The 27,970-nt window shown below is 47.1% G+C and overlaps 2 protein-coding genes across 5 annotated transcripts in view; both read left to right on the top strand.

Moving 5' to 3' along the window:
- The first annotated feature begins 450 nt into the window (after positions 1 to 450).
- sh2b1 (SH2B adaptor protein 1) lies at positions 451 to 21,411 on the top strand. Of its 2 annotated transcripts, none has more exons than XM_080522576.1 (11): positions 451 to 532; positions 3,697 to 3,762; positions 4,427 to 6,737; positions 7,480 to 7,581; positions 11,672 to 11,763; positions 13,973 to 14,055; positions 14,377 to 14,532; positions 14,671 to 14,882; positions 16,628 to 16,802; positions 20,001 to 20,091; positions 21,274 to 21,411. In XM_080522576.1, the coding sequence occupies exons 3-11, from the start codon at positions 4,845 to 4,847 to the stop codon at positions 21,293 to 21,295; spliced, it is 2,826 nt and encodes a 941-aa protein (XP_080378702.1). In that variant the 5' UTR covers positions 451 to 532; positions 3,697 to 3,762; positions 4,427 to 4,844; the 3' UTR covers positions 21,296 to 21,411. The 2 variants fall into 2 exon arrangements, with proteins under 2 accessions (XP_080378702.1, XP_080378701.1); XM_080522575.1 differs by having other exon boundaries at positions 451 to 586.
- Positions 21,412 to 25,084: 3,673 nt separating this feature from the next.
- The window catches only part of atxn2l (ataxin 2-like), a 58,441-nt gene continuing 55,555 nt past the window's right edge, over positions 25,085 to 27,970 (top strand). For 2 of the 3 annotated variants that reach the window (XM_080522506.1, XM_080522505.1), the window contains exons 1-6: positions 25,085 to 25,219; positions 25,478 to 25,563; positions 26,651 to 26,690; positions 26,923 to 26,979; positions 27,170 to 27,241; positions 27,562 to 27,751. In XM_080522506.1, the coding sequence (XP_080378632.1) occupies positions 25,199 to 25,219; positions 25,478 to 25,563; positions 26,651 to 26,690; positions 26,923 to 26,979; positions 27,170 to 27,241; positions 27,562 to 27,751 (466 nt within the window). In that variant the 5' untranslated portion in view covers positions 25,085 to 25,198. Of the gene's footprint in view, positions 25,220 to 25,477; positions 25,564 to 25,933; positions 26,034 to 26,650; positions 26,691 to 26,922; positions 26,980 to 27,169; positions 27,242 to 27,561; positions 27,752 to 27,970 lie in introns of those variants that run through there. The other variant, XM_080522507.1, reaches the window with a different exon arrangement.

The raw sequence follows: 27,970 nt of genomic DNA, 5'->3' as shown, positions 1-27,970 counted from the left end.
CTACTCAGTCCATGTCCCCGAGATGTAAGCCTTTTCATACTCCAAACTTTCAACCAAGTTCGTTGCTGTTTTGTCTGATTCATTCTCCATTGAGAGCGGAATTCTCCGTTATTGTGCATTAGTCGTAATGCAGCCGCTATATTGTAGCGTTTCATTTACATCACTACATACATCTATCTTAGTTAGGGTTAGTGAAAATGTGATGCTTTTATTAAAAGTGAATGATGATGATGACGCTATACCTTTAGCCAGGCTAGACCTCAAGGCTTGGTCAGTTGACAAACATCAATCCGATTTAAACCTTTCTGTTATAGCTCCAATTATTGACCCTTTGATCATCCAGTACACCCGACTGGCAGTCCTTCTCCCCTCCCTGCCCATCCTCTCCCCCCTCCCTGCCCATCCTCTTTCTCGCTTCTCCGTTGTATCGCGAGACTGACTAGACAGGGACTGGGACAGGAGGCACAGACATATTCATATTTTAGCAACAACAACAACTCTTATAAAACGATGATAATAATAATACTGAATGGTAAACGAATTTTAACGCAATTAACGGATGGAAATTCTGGAGCCTAAAATATAGGTATAGAAATCAAAATTATAATATAAGGCCACGCAAAATTGTTAGCTGTTTTATTGATAGCTGGCTAATAAGCTAGCTAATAATAATAACAGCTAGCTAGCTATTGTTGGTTGTAGCCTGAGACATACATATATATATATATATACATATACGTATACGGTCTGTAATATAATATATATAATATAGCTGTATATCTGGTGGTAACTAGCTAGCTAGCATCTCAGAAAGGTAGCTTGATAACTAGCTAGCTAGTTAGCAACATACCACTAGGCGGAACGAGTAGCTCGTTAGCTAGTGCTAGTTATTGAGAAGACCGAGTGAAGAGTGTGTGTTCTGTATGGGGTTTGGGGGTAAGTGTGTGTGTTGTGTATGGGGTTTGGGGGTAAGAGTGTGTGTGTTCTGTATGGGTTTGGGGGTAAGAGTGTGTGTTGTGTAGAGGGTTTGGGGGTAAGAGTGTGTGTTGTGTATGGGGTTTGGGGGTAAGTGTGTGTGTTGTGTATGGGGTTTGGGGGTAAGTGTGTGTGTGTTCTGTATGGGGTTTGGGGGTAAGTGTGTGTGTTGTGTAGAGGGTTTGGGGGTAAGTGTGTGTGTGTTCTGTATGGGTTTGGGGGTAAGAGTGTGTGTTGTGTAGAGGGTTTGGGGGTAAGAGTGTGTGTTGTGTATGGGGTTTGGGGGTAAGTGTGTGTGTTGTGTATGGGTTTGGGGGTAAGAGTGTGTGTTGTGTAGAGGGTTTGGGGGTAAGAGTGTGTGTTGTGTATGGGGTTTGGGGGTAAGTGTGTGTGTTGTGTATGGGGTTTGGGGGTAAGTGTGTGTGTGTTCTGTATGGGTTTGGGGGTAAGAGTGTGTGTTGTGTAGAGGGTTTGGGGGTAAGAGTGTGTGTTGTGTATGGGGTTTGGGGGTAAGAGTGTGTGTTGTGTAGAGGGTTTGGGGGTAAGAGTGTATGTTGTGTAGAGGGTTTGGGGGTAAGAGTGTATGTTGTGTAGAGGGTTTGGGGGTAAGAGTGTGTGTTGTGTATGGGGTTTGGGGTAAGAGTGTGTGTTGTGTAGAGGGTTTGGGGGTAAGAGTGTGTGTTGTGTATGGGGTTTGGGGTAAGAGTGTGTGTTGTGTAGAGGGTTTGGGGGTAAGAGTGTGTGTTGTGTAGAGGGTTTGGGGGTAAGTGTGTGTGTGTTCTGTATGGGTTTGGGGTAAGAGTGTGTGTTGTGTATGGGTTTGGGGTAAGAGTGTGTGTTGTGTAGAGGGTTTGGGGGTAAGAGTGTATGTTGTGTAGAGGGTTTGGGGTAAGAGTGTGTGTTGTCTAGAGGGTTTGGGGGTAAGAGTGTGTGTTGTGTAGAGGGTTTGGGGGTAAGAGTGTATGTTGTGTAGAGGGTTTGGGGTAAGAGTGTGTTGTGTAGAGGGTTTGGGGGTAAGTGTGTGTGTGTTCTGTATGGGTTTGGGGTAAGAGTGTGTGTTGTGTATGGGTTTGGGGGTAAGAGTGTGTGTTGTGTATGGGGTTTGGGGGTAAGAGTGTGTGTTGTGTATGGGGTTTGGGGGTAAGTGTGTGTGTGTTCTGTATGGGTTTGGGGTAAGAGTGTGTGTTGTGTATGGGTTTGGGGGTAAGAGTGTGTGTTGTGTATGGGGTTTGGGGGTAAGAGTGTGTGTGGGTTTGGGGGTAAGAGTGTGTGTTGTGTAGAGGGTTTGGGGGTAAGAGTGTGTGTGGGTTTGGGGGTAAGAGTGTGTGTTGTGTATGGGGTTTGGGGGTAAGAGTGTGTGTTGTGTATGGGGTTTGGGGGTAAGAGTGTGTGTTGTGTATGGGTTTGGGGTAAGAGTGTGTGTTGTGTATGGGTTTAGGGGTAAGAGTGTGTGTTGTGTAGAGGGTTTAGGGGTAAGTGTGTGTGTTGTGTATGGGTTTGGGGTAAGAGTGTGTGTTGTGTATGGGTTTAGGGGTAAGAGTGTGTGTTGTGTAGAGGGTTTAGGGGTAAGAGTGTGTTGTATATGGGTTTGGGGGTAAGTGTGTGTGTTGTTTGGGGGTAAGTGTGTGTGTGTTGTTTGGGGGTAAGTGTGTGTGTGTGTGTGTGTTTGGGGGTAAGAGTGTGTGTTGTGTAGAGGGTTTGGGGTTAAATGAAGAGTGTGTGTTGTGTAGAGGGTTTGGGGGTAAGTGTGTGTGTTGTGTATGGGGTTTGGGGGTAAGAGTGTGTGTGGGTTTGGGGGTAAGAGTGTGTGTTATGTAGGGGTTTGGGGGTAAGAGTGTGTGTTGTGTATGGGTTTGGGGGTAAGCGTGTGTATTGTGTGTGGGTTTGGGGGTAAGAGTGTGTGTTGTGTAGAGGGCTTGGGGGTAAGTGTGTGTGTTGTGTATGGGGTTTGGGGGTAAGAGTGTGTGTGGGTTTGGGGGTAAGAGTGTGTGTTATGTAGGGGTTTGGGGGTAAGAGTGTGTGTTGTGTATGGGTTTGGGGGTAAGCGTGTGTATTGTGTGTGGGTTTGGGGGTAAGAGTGTGTGTTGTGTAGAGGGTTTGGGGGTAAGAGTGTGTGTTATGTAGGGGTTTGGGGGTAAGAGTGTGTGTTGTGTATGGGTTTGGGGGTAAGCGTGTGTATTGTGTGTGGGTTTGGGGGTAAGAGTGTGTGTTGTGTATGGGTTTGGGGGTAAGCGTGTGTATTGTGTATGGGTTTGGGGGTAAGTGAAGAGTGTGTGTTGTGTATGCGGGTTGAAGCCGTATAAGCTTCTAACGTTATTAGCTCAAATGATAGTTGCTAGCTAACGTAAAGGCTGTCGTCACCGTAGCTCATTAACTTGCTATGTAGCTATTAGCAAACAATGATAAAGCAAACTAGCGGGTTATAGCTAAGAACCCTGACCAGTATGTGTGTTAGGAAATCAGCTTCTAGCTAGCTAGCCGTGGTCGAAATATGGAGCTACACATTATGTAGCTAGCTGTAGATCATGGTGGCTTTAGCATAGCTAGCTATCTAACCAGTAAGATGTGTTGTTTATCACACGATATTCATTATGTTACTAATGATGTCTCGCTGTCTATATGGCTATAGCCAAGTAGCTAGCTACCGTCTGATTTATATGTTAGATGTGTATTCAGCGATCCTGCCCATGCATCTCTGGTGACGGTCTCTCTTCTCTCCAGGTTGTGTTGCCTAACGCCTGTTGTCTCTCTACCGGTCATACGTTTCCAACAGAGCCGACAGTTATGGTAAGTTAATTCCAGTGATATATGCATATATATATCACTTCAATATATACGGCGTTCAATGTATATATAGCGAAGTCAAGTTATCCCGGCGATTAAACGCCGTCAACCTGTTTGCAAGAATATAGCCAACCAGCTAGCTAACTGTGCGCAATCTCATAATAATATTCCTCATCATGGCATGACGAATGTATATGTCCAATATATATATATATATATAGCCACTGAGTTTTTGTTACATACCCATGGATTCCAAAAGTATTTATTGACTGCTATCATGAAACCTTTCATTTAATAAACGACCTAGTGTAGCTATAACCATAATAAGAATAGTTAGTTTGTCAACCAGAGGGGTATTCCATCAACGTTGCTAAAAGGAAAATCCAGCCTTAGTTTTGATAAGACTTTTCAGAATAAGCCTGGATTTTCCTTTAGCGACGTTGATGGAATAACCCCCAGATGACTGTACACACACAAGCCACAGTAATAAGTGAGTGTTATTCTGGCAGTATCGGTGCAACCTGTATCCAATTGGTTAGACACAAAGTTTTAGGATGTTGGTTATTCATATTAAATGGTGAATTAATGTCGGGTGTTTGTACAACAGGCATTTTTTTTTAAAATGTGGTAATGCATCACATTCACAAACGTGTATTGTTTTTTCCAGGCAGTGGTCATGCTGTTGTGGATGTGTCGTGGACCATGAGGAGGAGGCTCAACCTCTGAATTTCATCGACCTTTTCCTCTCCCATACGACCGCTTGGCACATACCCTCTTTCTTTTATCATAGACCTCTTACATCTATGAAATAATGTAGCGTAGAACTTGTGTAATCCTACCTCTTGCCAGGTGCTCATGGAAGCGTGGTGCAGTATTCTCTTGGCTGCAGGTTTTAAATGGGGCTGAGGTTGCTCTGTGTGTGGCCTAGTACAGTACGTTAATTCACACCCACTTCTAAATTAGCCCAATGTGCAGTCTCTGTTCTTCCCTGCCCTTACCCCAGCTGTGCAATCACTTCCGGTTTCTTTAATCAATCTGAAGTGCTAAACATCAGCCAGCTAGCTAGTCAATCACTATCTAGAAGAATGAACGGCTCTCTTTTAACCCCGCCCAGCCCACGGGCTGCTAGCACCTCCCCCCTGCCGCCGTCGCCATCCCCTTCTCCGTCCCCCCCGTCCCCCTCCCTGCTGCCCCTGTCCCCTCGGCCGCCCCCCCTGCCCCCTCCCCTGGCCCCTCCCCTCCTGCCTCACCCCTCCTCCCTGTCCGACACGCCCACGCCCTCCCCCTCTCCCTGCCTGAGCTGGACGGAGTTCTGTGAGCTGCACGCTCGCGTGGCGGCTGGAGACTTTGCCCGCCACTTCCGGGCGTTCCTCACGGAGAACCCTCACTACTCCCCGGACTCGGCCGCCGCGTTCTGCCGCCGCTTCACCGACCGCTTCGTGCGCCACTTCCAGAGCGAGCTGGAGGGGGCGGGGCCGCCCGGCGGGGAGAGGGAGGAGCCAGGGAGCTGGGCTCCCCAACTGGACGCCACTTCCCTGGAAGACGAGGCCGTCTCGCCCCCCCTCCCTCCCCCGGCCACCTCGGAGGGCGCCGTCCACCCGTGCGTGCCCCTGCCCGACCCGGCCCGACCGCTGCCCAAGCCGGCGCCGGCGCGGTTGGTGCTGGAGAACCGCTGCGGCGGCGACCGCTTCCAGGACTCGTACGCCCACACGCAGATCCTCCCACCCTCCTCCTCCTCCTCCTGCTCTTCGTCAGTGGGAGGAGGGAACAACAACAACGGCAGGCGGGACGAGAGGGGAGCGACGGTTAATAGACCCTTTCCCGCGGCGGTCGTCCCGGGCAACGGGGAGGCGGCCGCCGCCGCTGAAGAGGAGGAGGACAGCTGGACAGGCGTAGCGGCAGTGGGGGAAGAGGCGGAGCTGGAGGACGGGGGGGAGGAGGAGCCCACGGAGGTTTGCTCGGACAATGCGTCGGACCCCTACCAGACGACGCACCAGACCCGCTCCTCCTCCTCCGCCACTCCCCCTCCCGGCTCGGACTCCAAGGGCAACGGCGCGCCGGCCTCCGGGGGCGGCGGCCAGTCGTCCAAAACCAAACTGAAGAAGCGCTTCTCCCTGCGCAGCGTGGGCCGTAGCGTGCGCGGCAGCGTTCGGGGCATCCTGCACTGGCGCAGCTCCTCCAGCGACTCCCCGCAGAGCCCCGCGGCCGCCCAGCTGCCCTCCAGCTACAGCTACACCATGGGGCAGCAGGCCCCCTCCTCCACGGCCTCCGCCCAGCCCCCCGGCCCCCACCAGCCCACCGCCTCCACCTCCATGCCCGTGTCCCTGTCCCTGCCCCTCTCCCTCCCCCACTCGTCCTCCTCCTCCCTGCCGCCCTCCTCCTCCAGCAGCGCCACCTCGCTCTCGCTGTCGTCGGAGGCGCGGGGGGACCGGGGGGGGGACCACCACCGGCGGCGGAGCAACGGTGAGGGGGGGGGCAACGGCAGCGAGAAGGAGAAGTGGAGCCACCGGCTGGAGAAGCTGCGGCTGTCGCGCTCGCCGCCGCCGCCCCCCGTCCTCCTCTCCTCGGCCCCGGCCTCGGCCGTGGTCTCCCCCTCCTCCTCCTCCTCCCTGCCCCCCAGCAGCGCCTCTTCGGCGGGGGGGGCGGGGGGGCCGCCCAGGAAGACGGGCCGGCTGGTGCGAGAGGGCGGCGTGAGCGTCAGCTCGTCCACGGACGAGTTTGCCGGGAGCCACGGCTTCTCCGGCTTCTCCTTCGGCCTGCTGCATCACGGCACGGACAACAACACCGCCGCCTCCAACTCTGCTGCTGCTGCTGCTGCCGCCACTCAGACAGGTGCCATGCAGCCACTCACCACCGGGGGCACTGTGGGCTGGAGGGGCGGACGGTGGCACAAGTGTCGCCTGGTCCTGAGGGAGAGGGACAAGGAAGGCGGGGAGCGGGGAGAGGAGTACTACCTCGAGTTCTTCATCCCTCCCAAAGTAAGTGTTTCCTTCTTTTTCTTCTTTGGCACGCAAGTAACCAACTGGTTGCTCTCCACATCATCGACTGCATGATATGAGATGAAATACCGTAGGATGCAGTAAGCTGATCTGTTGAACACATATCTAGGTGTCGTGAGATTTTGTAAGACGACTGCCATGTTATCCACCTGAAACGCGCCCTTTCCCTAACAACCTCCTGACTCCCTTGAAGGGACTGGATGGGTGATGTAGCAGGGTGCATGGTGGGAACCCTGTCCTCCCAGCCACTCATTGGGATAGGTGCCAGTGCCTCTGAGGTTGTTGTCACAGATCCAGTCTCTTTGGAGTAAGGATTAAAACAAAGGAACAAGCTGTTCAAAAGAATCAGGATCATTGTTGAGTTTGCTATGGATCTCATTTACTTTCACTGCCACTGTCAAAGAAATTCTAGCCATGTACATCTTTCTACACATTCATTTGTCAACTGAATTTGAGAAAAATTAAATCCTTTTTGGTGTTTATTTCCCACCACCATTCATATGGTCCCAAAATATCATCATTTTCTGCAACAGAGCCTCAGTAAATCAAATGGCAAGCTTAGATTTACTTCCTAGATTAACACATCGTCAAAACACATAATCAGGACTCGGTTATTGCATGAAGTAAATGTGAGCTTGCTGCTCGGATATCTGTAAGACTATCTTAGAATTGACTGTTGTACTCATTGTAATTGTGTGGCCCTCCCCTCTCCTCTCCTCAGTCCTCCAAGCCCAGGCTGACTATCCCATGCTGCTCCATGGTGGACGTGAGGAGCACCACGGCCCTGGAGGTGCCAGACAAGGAGAACACCTTCCTCCTGCAGGTAACACAGTTTTACATTTACATGTTTGGCATTTAGCAGACGCCTTATTCCAAAGTGACTTACAATCAATACATTTGACTAAGCAAGTGAATCATCAGTTCACCAGTTGCAGCAGGAAGAGTAATCTAGTTTTATTTATTATTAGTTTTTTAGACACTGGAGAAACAGAGAAACAGTACAGGGGGGGCAGTAGAAGTCATAGGAGAAATAGTATAGGGAAAAAGCGGGTGTCTCAGGAGACGCAGTGCTGGGGGGGTAGTACAGTCCCTGACAAAAGTATTGTCGCTTGGGTACAAGTTGACCTTAAGTGCCCCTCAAATATATTTCTAATCAAAAAATGTTTACAAGAAATGTCTAAATTCAATCCCAACAGCTTTTGAAATAATGTTTTGGTGCAAAACGAAACTGCTGAAAAGCATTCTAACGTTCACAGCTTGGTAAAGCCCACTGAGTCCGTTTTTGCAAAGACAAAAGTCTTGTCGCCTTGTCATATGATGCACCCAATCCTAGATTACAGCCTCACCTATGATCAATAATTGATCAATCAATTAGTGGGTGTGTATAAAAAGAATCCCAGCACACCAGACCTTCACATCAACTGCAACTTGACCTCTGACAACATGCCTAAGATTCACCCTGAGACCAAAGCGTTGATTATCAAGAGGCTGAAGACTGCTGAGGTGGCTGACACCTTCAATGTGTCTCAGCGTCAAGTACAAAGAATAAGAAAAAGATTTGAAGAGACTGGAGATGTTTTTGACAAGCCCAGGTCCGGCAGACCCCGCAAGACAACTGCTCGGGAGGACCGTTTGTTGGCTCGAAAATCCAAGGCCAGCCCCTTTTCCACTGCAGCAGAGCTCCACCAGGCCTGGTCACCTCAAGTCCCTGTGTCAACCAGAACAGTTTGTAGAATTCTGTCTCGAAATGGCCTCCATGGTCGAATCAGTGCCCAGAAACAAAAGGCAATTAAAAAAACGTGTGGCATTTGCCAAGACCCACAGCCTGCTAAAAGGATGGACGCTGGAAAAGTGGCAGAAGGTGGATTTCTCAGATGAATCTTCGGTTGAATTACATCACAGCCTCCGCAAATATTGCAGGAGACCTACTGGAGCCCGCATGGATCCGAGATTCACCCAGAGGTGTGCGAGAGATTTGCAGGGTGGAAGGCAATATCAATAGCCTAAAATATCAAGAAGTATTAGCTACCTCTTACATTCCCAACCATAAAAGGGGTCAAATTTTGCAGCAGGATGGTGCTCCATCGCATACTTCCATCTCTACATCAAAGTTCCTCAAGGCGAAGAAGATCAAGGTGCTCCAGGACTGGCCAGCCCAGTCACCAGACATGAACATCATTGAGCATGTCTGGGGTAGAATGAAAGAGGAAGCATGGAAGACGAAACCAAAGAATCTTGATGAACTCTGGGAGGCAGAGTTTGAACTCTGGGAGGCAGAGTTTCTTTGCTATTCCTGATGACTTCATCAATAAATTGTATGAATCATTGCTGAACCGCATGGATGCAGTCCTTCAAGCTCATGGAAGTCATACAATATATTAGATATGGATCTCACAGCACCACTACTTAATTCACTGAAGTTATGCAACATATTTTAGTATTTGAAGTAAATTATTTGTTCAATTTTCACATTACTCTCTGTAGGCGACAAAACCTTTGTCTTGCCAAAATCGGACCTTTCTGTGTTCATTAAATGATCAATCTTTCTTCAGTGAAGCAAATTTATTTTGGTATATTAAACATCATTTGGGAGGGTTTTTGCTTTCATATGAGCCATTTCTAAAACCAATGGATTAATTAAAATTCAGGTTATAAACTGTTGTTTCTACAAAATGGATAAGTGACAAGACTTTTGTCAGGGACTAGATGTCTCAGGAGGAGCAGTTAAGGTGTAACCTGAAGAGATGGGTCTTCAGTCTCCAACGGAAGATGGGTAGTGACTCTGCAGTTCTGACAACTGCCCTTTCTTCTCCTCCTCTCCTCCTTCTACAACTCTCTGTCACTCTTGCTTGTTTACATTTGTAAGTTGTTTGTCATTTTAGCAGATGCTCTTTTTAAAAGGGGACTTCATTGCATTTAATTTTATTGAGACAGTCACATATCACAAGAACAACTCTCCTATTCTAGAAGTGACCGCAGTTCTACAGTAGGGCTGCCACAAATGATTATTTTCATAGTCGACTAGTCACCGATTATTTTAACGATTAGTCGACTAATCGGATCATAAATTACAGCTTATCGCACAATTACTCAATCGCTCTTATTTAGCTATCATCTTCTAAATCAGCTTCTAAATTTAGCTTGAAGTTGTTAGTTGTTGTTGTTGTAGGCATGTGCTAACTAAAAATAAAGACAATTAAAATGATTGTTCACTCAAAAATAGATATTTTAATGAACTTTGCAGATTTATTTCTGGCATCACTTGCATGTAATGTAATGTAAAGAGTAGTAGAGAGTGCAAACTGCTGAGTAAAATGAGGTAGGCTAGGCACTAGGCAACCAAAAGAATACAAAAACAAAATACTTGTACAGAGTACAAAAGTTTTGCTTTGCTTCACTCATCTCTGGCATCAAACATACATTTTAATGTATTGAATAGTGCTGCAAAATAAAATGAGGTAGGCACTAAGGCAACTAAAAAAGAGCAATTATCCACAAAAAGAAATGTTTGTAGAGAAAAGGTTTGGTCTCAATCAAATAACATAACAAAGAAAAGTGCAGGAGACTGAGCAAAGAAATTGTTTCTCTCCTGTGTGGACTATTCATTCATAGCGAGGAAAGTCAGCATTTCCACATGTTCTGGAGAGAGGCTTGCTCTCTTTTGAGAGCAGATGTTCCCTGCTGCAGAGAAGATCCTCTCGGATGGGGTGGAGGTTGCAGGGATGCACAGAAAAGATTTTGCCAGCTTAAATAGTGTGGGGAAACGCCCCTAATCAATCCTGAACATGCTGGTTAAGGATATGAGACCCTTGTTAACCAGCATGTTCAGGATTGATCCGGTCAGGACGGTGGCTTGCTGGGGTGTGCACGTTGGCATCTTGACAAGATAACTATCCGTAGAACGCGCCTTCTTAGCACTGTAACGTTAAGACAACATTTTTAGCTATTTGATAAGTATCGCTTTGATGACAACGTTACAGCACATAACGTAAAATAATGTAAGAAGGCTTTTAACGTAACGATATCGTTAGCCAATAACAAGCTAACTAGCTTACCGAGACGAGCCATCGTCTTCCTCGTCATCTGCCACAAACGTGCTTCCTTTTGAGATGCTCGCGCATCATAGACGTGCTGCCATGATAAGCGAGTTTAGCTTTGCAAATTTTACATTTTACATTGTTTTTTTCAACGTTGTGGTTGAAATGCTCCCACATTTTAGACGTACGAGGACGGGAAGACATTTCTCTGTTTGTTTTTCCGGGGACGTCACGTGTGCCCCGGATGACCGACACTGCGCATGTACATCAAAGACACTGGGAGACGCTAGCCAGTGGCAGCTTCAGGGAAGAAAAACGAATGCATATCGCTTATTTCAGCTACAAAAAAACATGCGACGACGTCGATTACCAAATATGTCGGCGACGATTTTGGTAATCGACGTCGTCGCGACTAGTCGACTAATCGTGGCAGCCCTATTCTACAGTGCTCTGGGATTCGCTGGTAGCAGTCAGTTCCTGCTGATCTTGCACTTCTAGGTTGTTTTTCTCTTTTTCTTTTTCTCTACTCTTTCTTCTTCTCCCAATTGTTACCTCGATCTCTCTCTCTCTCCCCTCTTTCTCTGTTCTGCCCACTAAACTGCCCACTAAACTGCCCACTAAACCGCCCTCGCAGCTTGCAGAGTCGCCCAACGTTACCATAACATCTTGAATAGACTGGAGGGCACTTATCCAAATATAGTTTGAATGGCCGTAGCTATAGCAATACAACACCTGCATCACGCCATCACCCCGTTCACATAAACTGTGCTTAATAGAGGCCCTCTCATGGCCCTCTCTATCTCTCTCTCTCTTTCTCTCACTCTCTGTCTCTTTCTTTCTCTCCTCCTGAGTGTTTTTTGTCTTTTCTCCTCTCAGTGCGAGGGGCCCATGCAATATGTGATGGAGACGCGAGACGCTGTGCAGATGAGAGCCTGGCTCAGCGACATCAGGAACGCCATCTGTCTGAGGTGAGCGGCAGGGAAGGAGCCAACAGAAAGAGAAAGGAAAAACGATTTGAAGGAAGGGAGGGTTATAAGGTTATAGGGTTACAGGGTTGGGGTTATAGGGTTATAGGATTGGGGTTATAGGGTTATAGGGTTGGATGTTTTCCAATTTTTGATACCGTTAAACCGGTCCCCGAATAAAACCACGGTTTTCCGGTTAACCGCGGGATTCAAAATGACTTTGACGGAGCGGCCAACTTCAAATGATGGAGCCCTATACTATACTACAATACATTCATGTCAAACACTGTGAAAACACTGGAAGCACAGTCACAACACAATTAGGCTACTTTGTAGTTTCACAAATATGAGTGGAAAGGCAAACTTTAGTAGGCTACACTGTACATGAAAATACATGGAACACTTAACACCTAGCTCCGCTGATCAAGGGTGCAAGGAAGATCTATGAAGAACGACATCTTGGAACAGCGTCTTAATTGAATTTTCTTTCTCATTAGCTTGGTTCTTACAAAGTTTCAACTGCTGCTCAAGGTATTTCAGTTTTAGAATACTGCTCAATAATCACTGAAATATTTGACTTATATGAACTATGCAGTGAACATACTTCAAGCTTTTCATAAAAACCACATGCCTCTTTCTCATTAAATCAATGTGACTGACTGGTCTTGAACTGTAATTACATTTTTAATTTAATTAATTAATTTGGCCATTTAGCAGACGCTTTTATCCAAAGCGACTTACAATTACGAATTACAGGGACATTCCCCCTGGAGTAACTGAGGGCTAAGTGCCTTACTCAAGGGCACACTAGTAGTGGTGTGGTTTCAGGCGGGATTTGAACTCACAACCTTCCGATCACAAGTCCAACTCACTATCCACTAGACCACCACTACCCCTGTAGTAAGTCTGTCAACAAACAACACCCTGTCAAAATAAAAGTACCCGTGGTAGAGCTGTCAAAATATAGAGCTTTCGAAATAAATGTAGTAATACAGATAAGTACAGCATTACATTTGCGGTCACTTAGTGATCGCGTATCCTTCTGAGAGGCAGTCACGTGACACGCGATTATGATTGCTTCTAAATAGTGTTGTAGAAAGTTATTTATTTGACATAATTTTCTTTACAAAACTGTCATCACTTTCAATAGCCTCTTCAACCACAGACAGTGGCACTGCACAAACACTCTTGAGGCGTTTATTATATATAACAATTTATGACGGTATTGACAAAAACCATGCTATTTTCTAAACATCAATGGAAAGCGGCAGGCTTTTGATTTTGGCCATTTCATTTCTACCAGAGAAGGGGATCCGTCACTTACAGGCTCGCGACAATAGGCATTCATCTGTGATTCTCTTTCATCTTCTTCATGCCTTACACACAGCCTCACACACAGCCTCACACACAGCCTCACACACAGCCTCACACACAGCCTCACACACAGCCTCACACACAGCCTCACACACAGCCTCACACACAGCCTCACACAGAGCCTCACACAGAGCCTCACACACAGCCTCACACACAGCCTCACACACAGCCTCACACACAGCCTCACACACAGCCTCACACACAGCCTCACACACAGCCTCACACACAGCCTCACACACAGCCTCAAACACAGCCTCACACACAGCCTCACACACAGCCTCACACACAGCCTCACACACAGCCTTACACACAGCCTCGTCAAGATTTGCTGGCTTGCTCTTGTCATTCGGTCAAACCCGAAATGCTTCCAAATTGCAGCAGTTGCTTTTTTGGGGGGACCAAGTTTGCGCTCGCCATAACTTTTTCTACTTCTAAGTTCTGAGGAGAAGCTGTCACGTGACACGCAATTATGATTACTCCTAAATAGTATTTTTTAAGTTATTCATTTGACAAATTACAGTTTTATGACAGTTTTGACAAAACTATTTTCAGAGACCCATATTTTCGGTTTAACTGTAAAACCATCCAACCCTAGGGTTGTAGGGGTATTCCTCTGAACTGCACATGATTTCTCCACTACCCTCGGCTGTAGTTGATTCACCCCGACAGTTTTTAAGCTGGCTACAGCGAAAAATGTAAGTCTCATCTGCCTTTCTTCCTTAAAAGGTTGTGAAAGCATCCGATTGATCGGCTGTGTCCCGTCATCGGAGACCGACGTGTGTGTGTGTGTGTTGTAACTGTTTGTGAATGTCATAACCGCCTTCCCTCTGCACCACAGCGAACAGGAAGACATGGAAGGCATGTGTGGGGGACAGATGGACATCAGCGGAACGCCCGAGTTCAGCGACCGCCTCTCTCAAGGTGAGTGAGTCAGTGGCCACTTTTTTAGCCTGCTTCCTACGCAGAAAAACAGCAAAATAGCTTTATACCAGCTTATCCTGATGTGATTTTGAAAATGTAAGAATACTGGGTGGTAGAACGCCTGAAATTTGATTGACTGCAAAGATATAACATGTTTTTTTTACTCACAGGGGTCAAATGACCCCACCCATGACTGATTAAGTGGCTCACTGGAGGCATGATCAGAGTGGATGCGTAGCAGCTTTAAGTCAAAGCGACATGACATGAAGTAGGTTTCCGTTTGACTGCAACGTTCCTTATCTGTCTGGTGTGGTTTTGCAGTGTGCTACGGAGGCGTGGGCGGCTCCTCCCCCTTGATGGATCCTCTCCCCCCAGAGTTGCCACCCCGCGCTCCTCTTGACGAATCGGAGAGCCGCGTTCTCGGCGGGGGCGGAGCCAGTCTCGGCACACCCTTTGCTGAAACGCCAGACGCTACAGGTGAAGACCGATGCCGGCGCACACACACACACACACAAAGCTGTGAATCAAACAATCCAACGTTCACCTCTCTAGCCAGGCTCCCTCCCCTCCCACCGGTTGGTTGGTGTCATCGTCCTCTTCCTCCCCTCCCCTCAGGCTCCTTCCTGTTCTCGGAGGTGGCGGCGGCCGAGGCGGTGGAGCACCCGCTGAGCGAGTGCCAGTGGTTCCACGGGACGCTGTCGCGCCTCAAGGCGGCCCAGCTGGTGCTGGCAGGCGGCACGGCCAGCCACGGCGTCTTCCTGGTGCGCCAGAGCGAGACGCGGCGCGGCGAATACGTGCTCACCTTCAACTTCCAGGGCAAAGCCAAGGTGAGGGGGGGAGGAAGGACGGAAGGGAGGGTGTGTGTGTGTGTGTGTGTGTGTGTCTGTGTGTGTGTGTGTGAGAATTCTGGTCCACAGACGACCACAATGGTACTCGATAGCCGCGCCAAAGCGATACCTTTCCACTTGGGTCTTCTGGGGTCTAGAGGCAAGGGGTTGTTTCTGGAACAAGCCTTAGTGTCTCAACCCACATGGATTGATGTTCTGCCAGATTCTAAACCGAACCCCCCCCCCCCCTTTAACCTGGTTGGCTCGGCTAAACTCGATTGGGCCTTGGCACATCTGGGGCTTTTACACTACTTCCAATACCCACGTTACTTTAACTGTAGTGCTACAGGGATAAAAGTCATCAAGTGTTGCAGAGATGGATCAGAGGGATTGGTTTAGAACGGGGGGGGGGGGGGGGGGGGGCTCGAAGTGTCATCTCAGTAGCATAAGTAGCATCTTATGCTATTCGCTAAGCTAACCGTGTCCTTCACTTAGCATGCGTTTCACAAGATATAGGGTGTCCACCCACTGGTCATAGGACTTGCGAAAACAGGGTTTTGCCAGTGTTGCGCTACTTAATCACTGTTAAAAAAATACATTTTTGGAAGATTTGTGTCAACATACATGTCCGTATTATAGTTTTAGCTCTGTGTACTTGTTTTCGATGTACTTATTGTTTTAAGACTAATCCCTATCTCCGGTGATTTTACACTATTTACAAGCTCTCTTTATTGCAATTTCCGCGGCTTGGACCAATAGTAATCGTAATAGTAAAATGGACGTGTCACCTGTATGTAAGTCAACTTGACTTCATATTGGCCTACCCTCACATCAGAGGGTTTTTTCCTGCGATTTTAAGGAGACACTTGAAAGATATGTATCGTTATTGAAATCTGATCGTCTTTGAGGATGGTTTTCTATTAAATTCAACTTGTTTTCTATCTAAAAATATATAGGCCTACATGTAGATACATGTTTGTCTTGTATTCAGCGGATTTTGATTAGAAAATGTAGCCTACCCAAGCTCCGGTTGTAACTTCTAGCGGAGCCCCGTCTACTCTCGCCTGCTAGACGCTGTTTGTGTGAATGGTCTGGCTAACTTGTAATGTCAGCTGGCTCACTATGAATTGCGTGATCACTGTTCCCATTTGCTATTAATATCGGTCTTAAAATTCTGAAAAGAATGATATATAGGGTTGTGTGATAAAAATGTATAGTTTAAAAGATAACGTTGAATTTCATAATTTGCATTCCATTTCTGCATAGCAGTCACCACTTGTTAGGTCAATAATTGGCATGTGTATGTAAAGAGGTAAACATTGATAACCTTTGAACCATACATGATAGAACCATGGGGTTTAGGCCATTGTTTTTCTCATACAATTCTTTATATTATACAATAATTTAATATTAAATTCTCTATTCTCATACAATTCTGTATGTGATGGATACATTTCTTTCTTTCTTTCTTTCTTTCTTTCTAAAGTGAAAGCAAAATTATATGTGTGAACACCCTACAAGATAGCACGCTAGGTAGCATCGGACCTTTACTCTCTGTGTGTGTGTGTGTGTGTGTGTGTGTGTGTGTGTGTCCTTGAAGTATCATCTCAGGCCCCCGAGTAGCATCTTATGCTATCGCCAAGCTAACCGTGTCTTAGCATGCGTTTCACAAGATAGCACGCTAGGTACTAGCATTGGACCCTTACTCTGTGTGTGTCCCCTCCCCCCCCCCCCCCTCCTACCAGCACCTGCGCCTCTCCCTGAACGAGGACGGCCAGTGTCGCGTGCAGCACCTGTGGTTCCAGTCCATCTTTGACATGCTGGAGCATTTCCGCGTGCATCCCATCCCCCTGGAGTCCGGGGGCGCCTCCGACGTCACCCTCATCAGCTTCGTGGGCGCCACAGCCGTCCGGCAGCCAGGTAAAGGACCGCCCGGGGCGGGGGGGGGGGGGCAAAGGTTAAGGGTCAGGGCGTGAGGTTTAGGAAGCGCAGGACGGGAGTTGAACCGAGACAAGGTGTTGTCCTTCCTTGCATGTTGAAGATGGGAAAGGCCTGAAGAATCGTTGAAAGAGAAATGGTAAGCAAGGAAACCCATCTTTTCCTGTCGAGAACGGTCTAGGCATCGTTAGCAGTCGTATACATACTTTATTTATTTAGTTATATAAAGTGTCCAAAAAAATAAAATAATTGAACATAAACCCAGTTCATCTTCAGTCTAAATCGATTCGGTCCCAGAATAGACTGTGATTTTGACAATTTATTCTTATTACATGAGAAATGAGCCAGTACAGTCCTGCTTTAACACGTTAAACGTTTGCTCCAGTGATTCTATAATATGACCTCCCCTACGATGTGTGTGTCTCAAATGAAGGGGGGATGACTGGGAAGGATGACTGGGCCAGTGCGTTGGCTTGGTGCCATGGTCTGGGTGTGTTCTGGGAGCTTGGGTTGATAGGATGACACCATGCTCATCTGACACTGACACGCTGGATAGAGGCCTACAAGTCTGGAGATGTGTGGGCGTTCATGGGAAATGTGTATATCGTCCATCTGTCTGCATGTGTGGTTACTCTACTCATCCTATTGATGAGGTGTGTGTGTGTGTGTGTGTGTGTGTGTGTGTGTGTGTGTGTGTGCGTGCGTGCAAACATGGCTACTGCATGATGTTTATGCTTAAATGTCATTAAAACATAATGGATTCATTTGTTCCTCATCCTGGCCACTACCGCATGCATTCTTCTATCCAACTGCTCATGCATGCTCATGTGTATATACACACACACACACACACACACACACACACACACACACACAACCTTATAGACATGTGCACCTACATATTCTGCATGCACTCAAAAGTGTGAACAGCACCCAATCAACACACCCACACAGGAACTGTTCTGCATGGCTTGGTCTGTCTGCAGTGTGGGTCCGCCTATACCTGCTCCCTCCCCATCTCCCCCCTCTACCTCCCCCATTCTCTTCCCTCTCCCTCCCCATCTCCCCCCTCTACCTCCCCCATTCTCTCCCCTCTACCTCCTCCATTATCTCCCCTCTCCCTCCTCATCTCCCCCCTCTACCTCCCCATATCCCCCCTCTACCTCCCCCATTCTCTTCCCTCTCCCTCCCCATCTCCCCCTCTACCTCCCCCTCTCCCTCCCCATCTCCCCCCTCTACCTCCCCCATTCTCTCCCATTTCCCCCCTCTACCTCCCCCATTCTCTCCCATTTCCCCCCTCTACCTCCTCCATTCTCTCCCATCTCCCTCCCCATCTCCCCCCTCTACCTCCATTCTCTCCCCTCTCCCTCCCCTTCTCCCCTTCTACCTCCCCCATTCTCTCCCATCCCCCCCCTCTACCTCCATTCTCTCCCCTGTCCCTCCCCATCTCCCCCCTCTACCTCCCCATTCTCTCCCATCTCCCCCCTCTACCTACTCCATTCTCTCACCTGTCCCTCCCCATCTCCCCCCTCTATCTCCCCCATTCTCTCCCATCTACCTCCTCTACCTCCTCCATTCTCCCCCTTCAACCTCCTCCATTCTCCCCCCTCTCCTGCCCCACCTCCCCCCTCTACCTCCCCCATTCTCCCCCCTCTACCTCCCCCATTCTCCCCCCTCTACCTCCTCCATTCTCCCCCCTCTACCTCCTCCATTCTCTCCTCTCTCCCTCCCCATCTACCCCCTCTACCTCCTCCATTCTCCCCCCTCTACCTCCTCCATTCTCCCCCCTCTACCTCCTCCATTCTCTCCCTTCTCCCTCCCCATCTCCCCCCTCTACCTCCTCCATTCTCTCCCATCTACCTCCCCATTCTCTTCCCTCTACCTCCTCCATTCTCTCCCATCTAACTCCCCCATTCTCTCCCCTCTCCCTCCACATCTCCCCTCTCTATCTTCCCCTCTACCTCCCCAATTCTCTGATTCCTAAGGCCCTCTGCCTCCTTTCATCCCCAAGTGGCATTTGCATTTTTTTTCTTTTTCTTTTTTCAAATCCTGATTTGAAATAGAAGTGACCCCCCCAACCTCCAGGGTTTTTCCTGTCTCAAAAATAAGACTTAGGCGGTATATGTGGACCTATTCTTTTTTGCACGCGTGATAGGACCTGAAAGATGGTGAACTATGCCTGGGCAGGGTGAAGCCAGAGGAAACTCCACCTGGTGGAGGTCCATAGCGGTCCTGACGTGCAAGTTGGACGTCCGACCTGGGTATAGGGGCGAAAGACTAAACTAACCATCTAGTAGCTGGTTCCCTCCGAAGGATAGCTGGCGCTCCAAGTCTCACAGTTTTATCTGGTAAAGCGAATGACTAGAGGTCTTGGGGCCGAAACGGTCTCACCTTCTTCTCAAACTATAAATGGGTATGAAACGAGCTCGCTGGCTTGGAGCCGGGGGCGTGGAATGCGAGCCCTATACTGGGCCACTGTTGGTAAGCAGAACTGGCGCTACGGGACAAACCGAACGCCGGGTTAAAGCCCCGATGTTGTTAACGTTATTATGTTATGTTAACGTTATTTGATGGTCTTTTGTAATGATGCAAACGTGCCCTAACTAGCCAGACTATTTAAATGGGTAAACAGCTCTGCACAAATGAATCTTCCAGCGTATATAACATAGCTGCTGCTGGGATGACCGAATTGCAACAATAAATGTATGGACGATTTTTTAAACCGTTTTTTTTCTTCTATTTTTCTTGTGAGATTTATCCTAGACTGGGCACAAAAAGCCTTAGACGGGCTGTCTAAGCCTTTTCAATGCAGGAAAAACCCTGAACCTCTCTCTTAATATCCTGTACCAGCCTCCCCTCCCTTGCTCCACCCTCGTCCTCCACACTTCTCCCTCCTGTAGAGTCTACATCCCCTCCTCCTCTTTTTTGACCTCTTCACCTCCACCTCAGCCTTCTCCTGTGCCACTTTCCCTGCCTCTACCCACCCAGCCTCTCCCACTGTATTCTGCCATTCTTTCTTTCCTTCCTTCTTTCCACCCCTTCTTCCGTGCTTTCTCTCTCCAGCACTTCCTCTCTCCCCACCCTACCCACTCATATTCTCTTGCTGCTCCACCCCCCCACCCGAGCCTACATGAGCTCTGATTGGCTGTCTCTGTTGTTGTTGTTTTCGTTGGGTCACAGGCCGGGACAGGGCAGGCAGCAGGCCCACAGTCTGTGATGTCATCACCACGCGCCACCCTGACTCTCCATCAACCCCCATCTCTGACTGTGTGTAAGTGAGATCAGCCACGACCGAGGGAGTGTGAGACAGAGTATGTGAGAGAGAGAATTTCATTGTTTGTGGTAAAAACAACAACAAAAAAGGTTATGTTGATTCCAATGCACTAATCAATGAAAAACAGAGACGGTGAGTAGAATGCAGGAGGGGGGGATACCCCCATGAGGGAAGAAAAGAGACATTACCGTTTGATGGCACATCATCATACATATAAGACAATGACCCAAAACTGCCATAGCAACTAGGGAGTGGACGTTCTCGACTAGCAAGTGGGTGTAAACCCAATTTAACTTGCATTTAATTTGCTGAACGATGGAACTTAACACTAACCCAAACAACATGTCTGCAGTACAGGCCTGGCTGAAACATGAGTGCCTCATTTGGACATCATATGATTTTTTCCCCCAATACTTTTAGAGTCCTGAAATAGGGGCAGTATGTTTAAATAATGATGTACTTTAGAAACGGTGAAACCAATCTGAAAAATAAATAAAAAGTATTAGAGCTGAGAATCTCTAAAACTGTTGGACTATAGAGCTAACAGAAGACTAAATGCTTCCTCTTACCCATACAGGAAAAGGAAGCTTGTAGCTCAGGTTCTAAGTTATGGTATTATGGGATCTAGCAGCACATTTCCAGATGTGTGTTTTACTAAAATAGGCATCATTTCATGATATACATATGGTGTATTCCCTTGTTAACTGTTCCCCTTTGAATCATGTGTCAGCCATACAATTCAGCAAAGGCATGGAAATGAAATGGCATATTTTTATGAACAACCATTGTGTGTGTGCGTGTGTGTGTATTCTGACTGATACCATGACTCAGCTGGCCGTGTCACACTGGACGTTGCAGCCAAACCATGACACTCAATCTCTTCCTCTTCCTCCTCACCACTCACTCTCCCCCTCTTCCTCCTCACTACTCACTCTCCCCCTCTTCCTCCTCACCCTCACTCTCCCCCTCTTCCTCCTCTTCACCACTATCTCTGGACACTCCTTACACCTTTACCTGGTTTCCTCCCTTGCCCTCCTTTATTTACATCTTTTGTCACTTTTTGTCTCTTATTGTTTCTCTTTTTTTCGTTCCTCCTTTTCACTCTCTCTCTCTCTCTCTCTCTCTCTCTCTCTCTCTCTCGCTCTCTCTCTCTCTCTGGCTGTTCTCTTCTCATCACAGACTTGACCAGCAGACCCCGTAGCCCCCCTCAGCCCCCACCTCCACCCCTCCCGCCCGGCCGGCCACCCCCCCCTACCCCGCCCCAGGAGCGAGGGAACGAGACAGAGCTGGGAGGAGGAGCAGGAGCAGCAGCTGAAGGTGGAGGAGAAGGAGGAGGAGGTGGTGCTGGTGGAGGAGTGGAGGACTGGGAGGAGAGGGATGCCCCTCTCCGGCAACTGGAAGGGGTGGAGGGTGAAGAGAGAGAAGGAGGGCGGGCAAGAGCCATTGACAACCAGTACTCCTTCTTCTGAAAGGGGGGGAGGGGGGGGGGTGAGGGGGTTTGTGCGAAAGGGAGCGAGGAGGAGGCGGAAGTCACAGCCATTCATAGGCGGAGGTCATAGCCATTCATAACGAGTATTTGTATTTTATTAAGAGACAGGAGAAGGGGGGAGAGGGGAGAGACAGGAGAAGGGTGGAGGGGGGGGTGGAGTACTAACACTATTATTTAAAAAAAATATTAAAAAAGAGCGCTGTGGGAGATGCAGCAAGCTTGAGAGTGGGACAGAGAGAGAATGAATACAAGAGAACTGTACAAAGAGTGTAGAGAGGGATAGGAGCACCTTAGAAACACTAAATAAAGGTACACTAATCTTTAGCGAGATAAGCTTTTTTCCGGTATGTCTTGGTATGCTTTTTAATTATTTTATTTTTTTATTATCATTTGTTGATAAAGGTAGAGAGAGAAGCCAGCGGTACAATACCTCATGGTCCTGCACAGACAGACGTTCTGATGGCCGGCAGCAGGTTTTTCCTAGAGACAGAGGCCAAATATATACCTTCACAGTGGCAAAGTGAGTAGGCTAGAACAGGCAGGATACATATACCTCAATCACTCTCTCAACTTGACTCTTTCTCTATCTCTCTCCCCACTAACTTTCTGGTTTTCTCAAATGGTAGAGACTGGAGAGAGAGAATATCTTTCTTTCAGAGAAGAAAAATGTGTTAAATAATAATAATAATAATGATGAGGACGATGATAAGAATAACAATAATGGAAATAATAATGTTAGTTAATAGTATTAATTTTATTTTTGTTTTTAAAATGACTTTTATTTGTATGTTGTTTATTCCATGTATATGTGACACTTGTTCCTCCCCCATCCTGTTTTCAGTTGAAATTTGTTTGTGCCTTTTTAATATATATATATATATATATATATATATATATATATATATATATATATATATATATATATATATATATATATATACAGTGGGGAGAACAAGTATTTGATACACTGCTGATTTTGCAGGTTTTCCCACTTAGAAAGAATGTAGAGGTCTGTAATTTTTAGCATAGGTACACTTCAACTGTGAGAGACGGAATCTAAAACAAAAATCCAGAAAATCACATTGTATGACTTTTAAATAATTAATTTGCATTTTATTGTATGAAATAAGTATTTGATCACCTACCAACCAGTAATAATTCCGGCTCTCACAGACCTGTTAGTTTTTCTTTAAGAAGCCCTCCTATTCTCCACTCATTACCTGTATTAACTGCACTTGTTTGAACTCGTTACCTTTATAAAAGACACCTCTCCACACGCTCAATCAATCAGACCCCAACCTCTCCACAATGGGCAAGACCAAAGAGCTTTCTAAGGACATCAGGGACAAAATTGTAGACCTGCACAAGGCTGGGATGGGCTACAGGACAATAGGGAAGCAGCTTGGTGAGAAGGCAACAACTGTTGGCGCAATTATTAGAAAATGGAAGAAATTTAAGATGACGGTCAATCTCCCTCGGTCTGGGGCTCCATGCAAGATCTCACCTCGTGGGGCATCAATGATCATAAGAAAGGTGAGGGATCAGCCCAGAACTACACGGCAGGACCTGGTCAATGACCTGAAGAGAGCTGGGACCACAGTCTCAAAGAAAACTATCAGTAACACACTACGCCGTCAGGGATTAAAATCCTGTAGGGCACGCAAGGTCCCCCTGCTCAAGCCAGCGCATGTCCAGGCCCGTCTGAGGTTTGCCAATGATCATCTGGATGATCCAGAGGAGGAATGGGAGAAGGTCATGTGGTCTGATGAGACCAAAATAGAGCTTTTTGGCATAAACTCCACTCGCCGTGTTTGGAGGAAGAAGAAGGATGAGTACAACCCCAAGAACACCATCCCAACCGTGAAGCATGGAGGTGGAAACATCATTCTTTGGGGATGCTTTTCTGCAAAGGGGACAGGACGAATGCACCGTATTGAGGGGAGGATGGATGGGGCCAAGTATCGCGAGATCTTGGCCAATAACCTCCTTCCCTCAGTAAGAGCATTGAAGATGGGTCGTGGCTGGGTCTTCCAGCATGACAACGACCCGAAACACACAGCCAGGGCAACTAAGGAGTGGCTCCGTAAGAAGCATCTCAAGGTCCTGGAGTGGCCTAGCCAGTCTCCAGACCTGAACCCAATAGAAAATCTTTGGAGGGAGCTGAAAGTCCGTGTTGTCCAGCGACAGCCCCGAAACCTGAAGGATCTGGAGAAGATCTGTATGGAGTGGGCCCAAATCCCTGCTGCAGTGTGTGCAAACCTGGTCAAGAACTACAGGAAACGTCTGATCTCTGTAATTGCAAACAAAGGTTTCTTTACCAAATATTAAGTTCTGTTTTTCTGATGTATCAAATACTTATTTCATGCAATAAAATGTAAATTAATTTCATTAATCATACAATTAGATTTTCTGGATTTTTTTTTTAGATTCTGTCTCTCACAGTTGAAGTGTACCTATGATAAAAATTACAGACCTCTACATTCTTTCTAAGTGGGAAAACGTGCAAAATCAGCAGTGTATCAAATACTTGTTCTCCCCACTGTATATAGCGCTACGCCTCACTCAAGTCTATCCCTCTCACTGTCATGCTGTTCTCTCCTCCTGGACCTCATCCTAGTTTCATTTAAAAGTGCAGAAATAGACAAAAAAGAAAGAGAAAAAAAGAAAAACACTTTTCTACTTGTGCCTTTCTGTGTTGTTGCCTCTTGTCATCGTCCTTCAACCTGTGCCTCAGTTTGCGTCTCCATGTCTGTCTGTCTGTCTGTCTGCCGTTCAGTTCAGTGCCTGCCCCTTTCTCTTCTCCCTCCTTCCTCTTCCGCGTCATTTAGACCCTTTTTTTCCTCACTCAGTTTGTCCTTTGCTCAGAGCCATGTATTTGTCTTTTACGCACCTTTCCCTAATCTCCCTGTTCATCCTTTTCTCATTTTGAAATCTATTTGTGCCTTTCTCTCTATCTATCTGTCTGTCTCTCTTTCTCTCTTTGCTGGGACCGTGTGTTGAGGGTGGGCAGTGTTGTCCACCCTGTGTGGTTAGAGTTTCAGGTACTACATTGAATTTAATGATGATAATGATAATATGATATAATATAATTATACTGAAACATTATGGCCTCCTTTGTCCTTCCTTAGATTCATTATGTGTTTTCGTCATTGAATACAAAGGGAAGAAGAACATTTATGTTGCAATAATATTGACAGTGCTTTAGCAAGGGCATTTTGCTAGGTAACGTTGGACGCCAACCTCCATGAACCCCCCTAAGTAGGAGTAGTAGTTGTATGTGGCTAGGGTGCAGAGTAGTGGTTAGTAAACGCCCCCGGCCATCCAGTCTCTCATCCCGGCCAGTCAGACACGCGTGGACGGAACATTCTGTTGTGCAAAACCGGCGGATTTGTTAAAGCACGCTTTTCGGAGTTCATTGAAGTTGCTAATGACATTCAATCGGAGTAAATCACATGCACGATTCGATCTGCAAAGAGAGAAAGGGAAGAACGACGAAGAAGTAATAAAAGTTTTAGCCACAGAAGACGGTTACAAGAAATACTGATTGCGCTTGCTAGCTAACCGGGTCGCAGCTAGCGGTAGTGGAGCTGCTCGCCAGGTTTAGGAGTGGAGGGGATGTCTTTTCGCCGACACAGCGTGAGTTGTATTTTCAACAAGTTCAAAGTGCTATAAGTCACTTTGTGATTTGCCAGCTAACTGTTTTCTGCAGTTTCGACGTATGCCTCGTCTGTTACTGCAAACCGGGAATGAATTAATTTCATGATTAGCCAAAATGTGCGGTAGCCTAGCTAGCCATTTGTTACCGGTAATCATCCGTCGAGCTAAATTAAAACAAGACCAGCTAATTCAGGATCTATTGTCTAGTTGATATGTTTTTGCCTCTTGTCGTAACAGCAACAACCCAGTTCAAGCGGACGAAAAACTTCAAATGGAACCGGCACAGGTTGTGTACCATCTACCAACAGAGCCATGCCTGGGAGGTAGGCATATGCATCGGCGCATTTGTTAAGAAAGTCCGGGGATCAGGCATATGTACGAGAGGCCTACCGGTCAGTACGGGACTGTAGTGGGCGTGTTCCCCAGGCTACATCTGAACATGGTGGATTGGCCGGTCTAGAATTTAAGCCAATTAAAACGAAGTGCTCGATGTTAGCTGCTGCTAGTGATGCTAGATGGCCAATGAGCTCCATGATGCTGCCAAGGCAACATCTGTTTGATTGATACATGTCCGAACCAATGGGATGGAACATCTATTTGATGGAAGGCAAACACATCCACTCAGTTTCCCAGTAGAGGTCAAAGGGGGAGGGAGACGGCGACTATCTGTATTTTGTTGTTGTTTATCGAAGCTTTCTGCTGAAGAATCGTGTATTATTTGGCCTGTCAAGTCGTGCGATTTTACACAGAATCAACACGATTGCGGCATAACAGGGATGCACATGACTAAAAAGTATGAATACTAGAGTGCTGTCGTTAATTCTAGTTTTATTCAGGGTCGTTTATTAGAAACTGATGTGATAATGCAGTTTGCCATGGGCTTATAGCTAACAACGTAGGCTAGCTAGTGACGTTAGCGTGTTGTTATCCAGGCAGCACACATACCCTGACCCTAACCCTATCATGTGTTAGTATATGTTGAGTAAGATCATGGCGATCTTCGCCAGTTATTACGTTGTATGCAGGGAGACACACGCCATTGTCACCTGTGTGTTTTCAGCTAGTCGACTGTGTGGCTGTAGCTTGCTAGCTACATCACGTTAGCCAACGCGCATTAGCTCCTTGGGTTTAGCCCGCAATTATTCTCCAAAAATATTTCTCCCGACCAACAAGGACATAACGTAGTCAGGTCAAGATAGCAGTAGCACACATCACCACCACCACATCACTGCCATCACACTTCTTCATTACGTCTTCGGTTTACCGAGCGTTGCCCTGTTGTCCTCAGTGTGTTTAGCTAAGGGCGTTGGGTGTAGTCTGACCAGCTTATTAGCTGTCCTTCTGTTGTAGCGTGATGCATGAATGCCTTATCCGACACGTACCGGTGTCTAATGTTCTCTCCTCTCTTAGGACAAGAACCACAATGAAGCCACCGTCTCAGTCCTCTCCAGTAAGTGACATGCAGGCCTATGTCTAGCCAGCAAGTGTGGGGAAATGTTACTCAACATGAATAGCTTGCTGGTGTAATTTGCCACCACACTTGACTTTCATGATATACTATTCGAATTTTAATGTAGTTATTCGCTGATAAATGTTCAAAGGACATTTGTTGTATTTGAGATCAAATTTCAGCTGTTGACAGCTCTTTTTTATTTTATTTATTTATTTTCCCCGTCTCTCAGGTGTTTGAGGGTGTTTACAACAACGCCCGGATGCTGCACTTCCTCACAGCCGTAGTGGTAAGGACTGTCAGACCTGGTCAACCCCATGGAGACACTCACACATGCACTGTTAGGCCATTAATGCAACACACACACACACACACACCCACACTCGGACAAACAAACAAAAACATTTGCAAATGAGAATTGTTTAGGTTGTTTACTTTCCAGTACCTCTCACTCACCTCACAAGATCTTTCTCCCTTAGGGCTCAACCTGTGATGTGCGGGTGAAGAGCGGTAGCTCATATGAAGGCATCTTCAAGACTCTCAGCTCACGGGTAAGGCATCTCTACTCTGTCACTCAGCAGCTTCTTCCTCTAGCTTGGGCAATGTGTGGTCAATTGACCGATTGCAAAACTCTATTATGTCCTATCACCCTTAGTTACTGTTGCCATGTCGACAAACATTCATCTCCAGGACCACCTTTCCATTGAAAAATGTATTTATAGGACCGGTTAATGCACATTTATAGTACTTGATCAAATTGAATGCAGACTGCTGTTGGCTTATCATTAGACTCTCTAAGTATGTTACTGTGGACTGTCACTGCCATCACCTGTTCCTCTAGGGTTAACTTGTCGTTTTGCTTTGATTCCAGTGTGAGCTGGCTGTGGATGCGGTCCACAAGCGGAGCGAGGGGGATGGAGAAGGGGGAGGGGGAGAAGGGGGAGGGGGAGGGGGAGGCTCCCTCCCCAGGATTGAGGAGATCACAGACACCATGATCTTCAGCCCCTCCGACCTGGTCACCATGACCTGCCGAGATGTGGACCTCAACTATGCCATCAGAGGTTGTGTGTGTGTGTGTGTGTGTGTGTGTGTGCACGTGCGTGTTGAGAAGAAAGTTAAATGTTTTTGTCATTCAAGTTTTATTGTTACGTCACATTGCACAAGTGTAAGAGAGTCAAATTCTTAGGCTTCGGTTCCTGACATTGCAGCACATGACAATAAGGCAATAGGCAAGATATGTCAAGATAAAATAAAGTGACAATAGTACAAGATAAGTCAAG

This window comes from Nansenia antarctica (assembly GCF_963989245.1).
Source record: "Nansenia antarctica genome assembly, chromosome: 2".
Taxonomy (NCBI): domain Eukaryota; kingdom Metazoa; phylum Chordata; class Actinopteri; order Argentiniformes; family Microstomatidae; genus Nansenia; species Nansenia antarctica.
The sequence above is the reverse complement of the archived record's forward strand: the minus strand, read 5'-3'. Positions and strand labels throughout refer to the sequence as shown.

What these genes read in the sequence shown, in the direction of transcription:
- sh2b1 (XM_080522576.1), top strand. Translation starts at nt 4,845, where the DNA reads ATGAACGGCTCTCTTTTAACCCCGCCCAGCCCACGGGCTGCTAGCACC. An exon ending in TGAAACGCCAGACGCTACAG is followed by an intron (nt 14,533 to 14,670) that starts GTGAAGACCGAT and finishes CCCTCCCCTCAG; the next exon opens with GCTCCTTCCTGTTCTCGGAG. An exon ending in ACTTCCAGGGCAAAGCCAAG is followed by an intron (nt 14,883 to 16,627) that starts GTGAGGGGGGGA and finishes CCCTCCTACCAG; the next exon opens with CACCTGCGCCTCTCCCTGAA.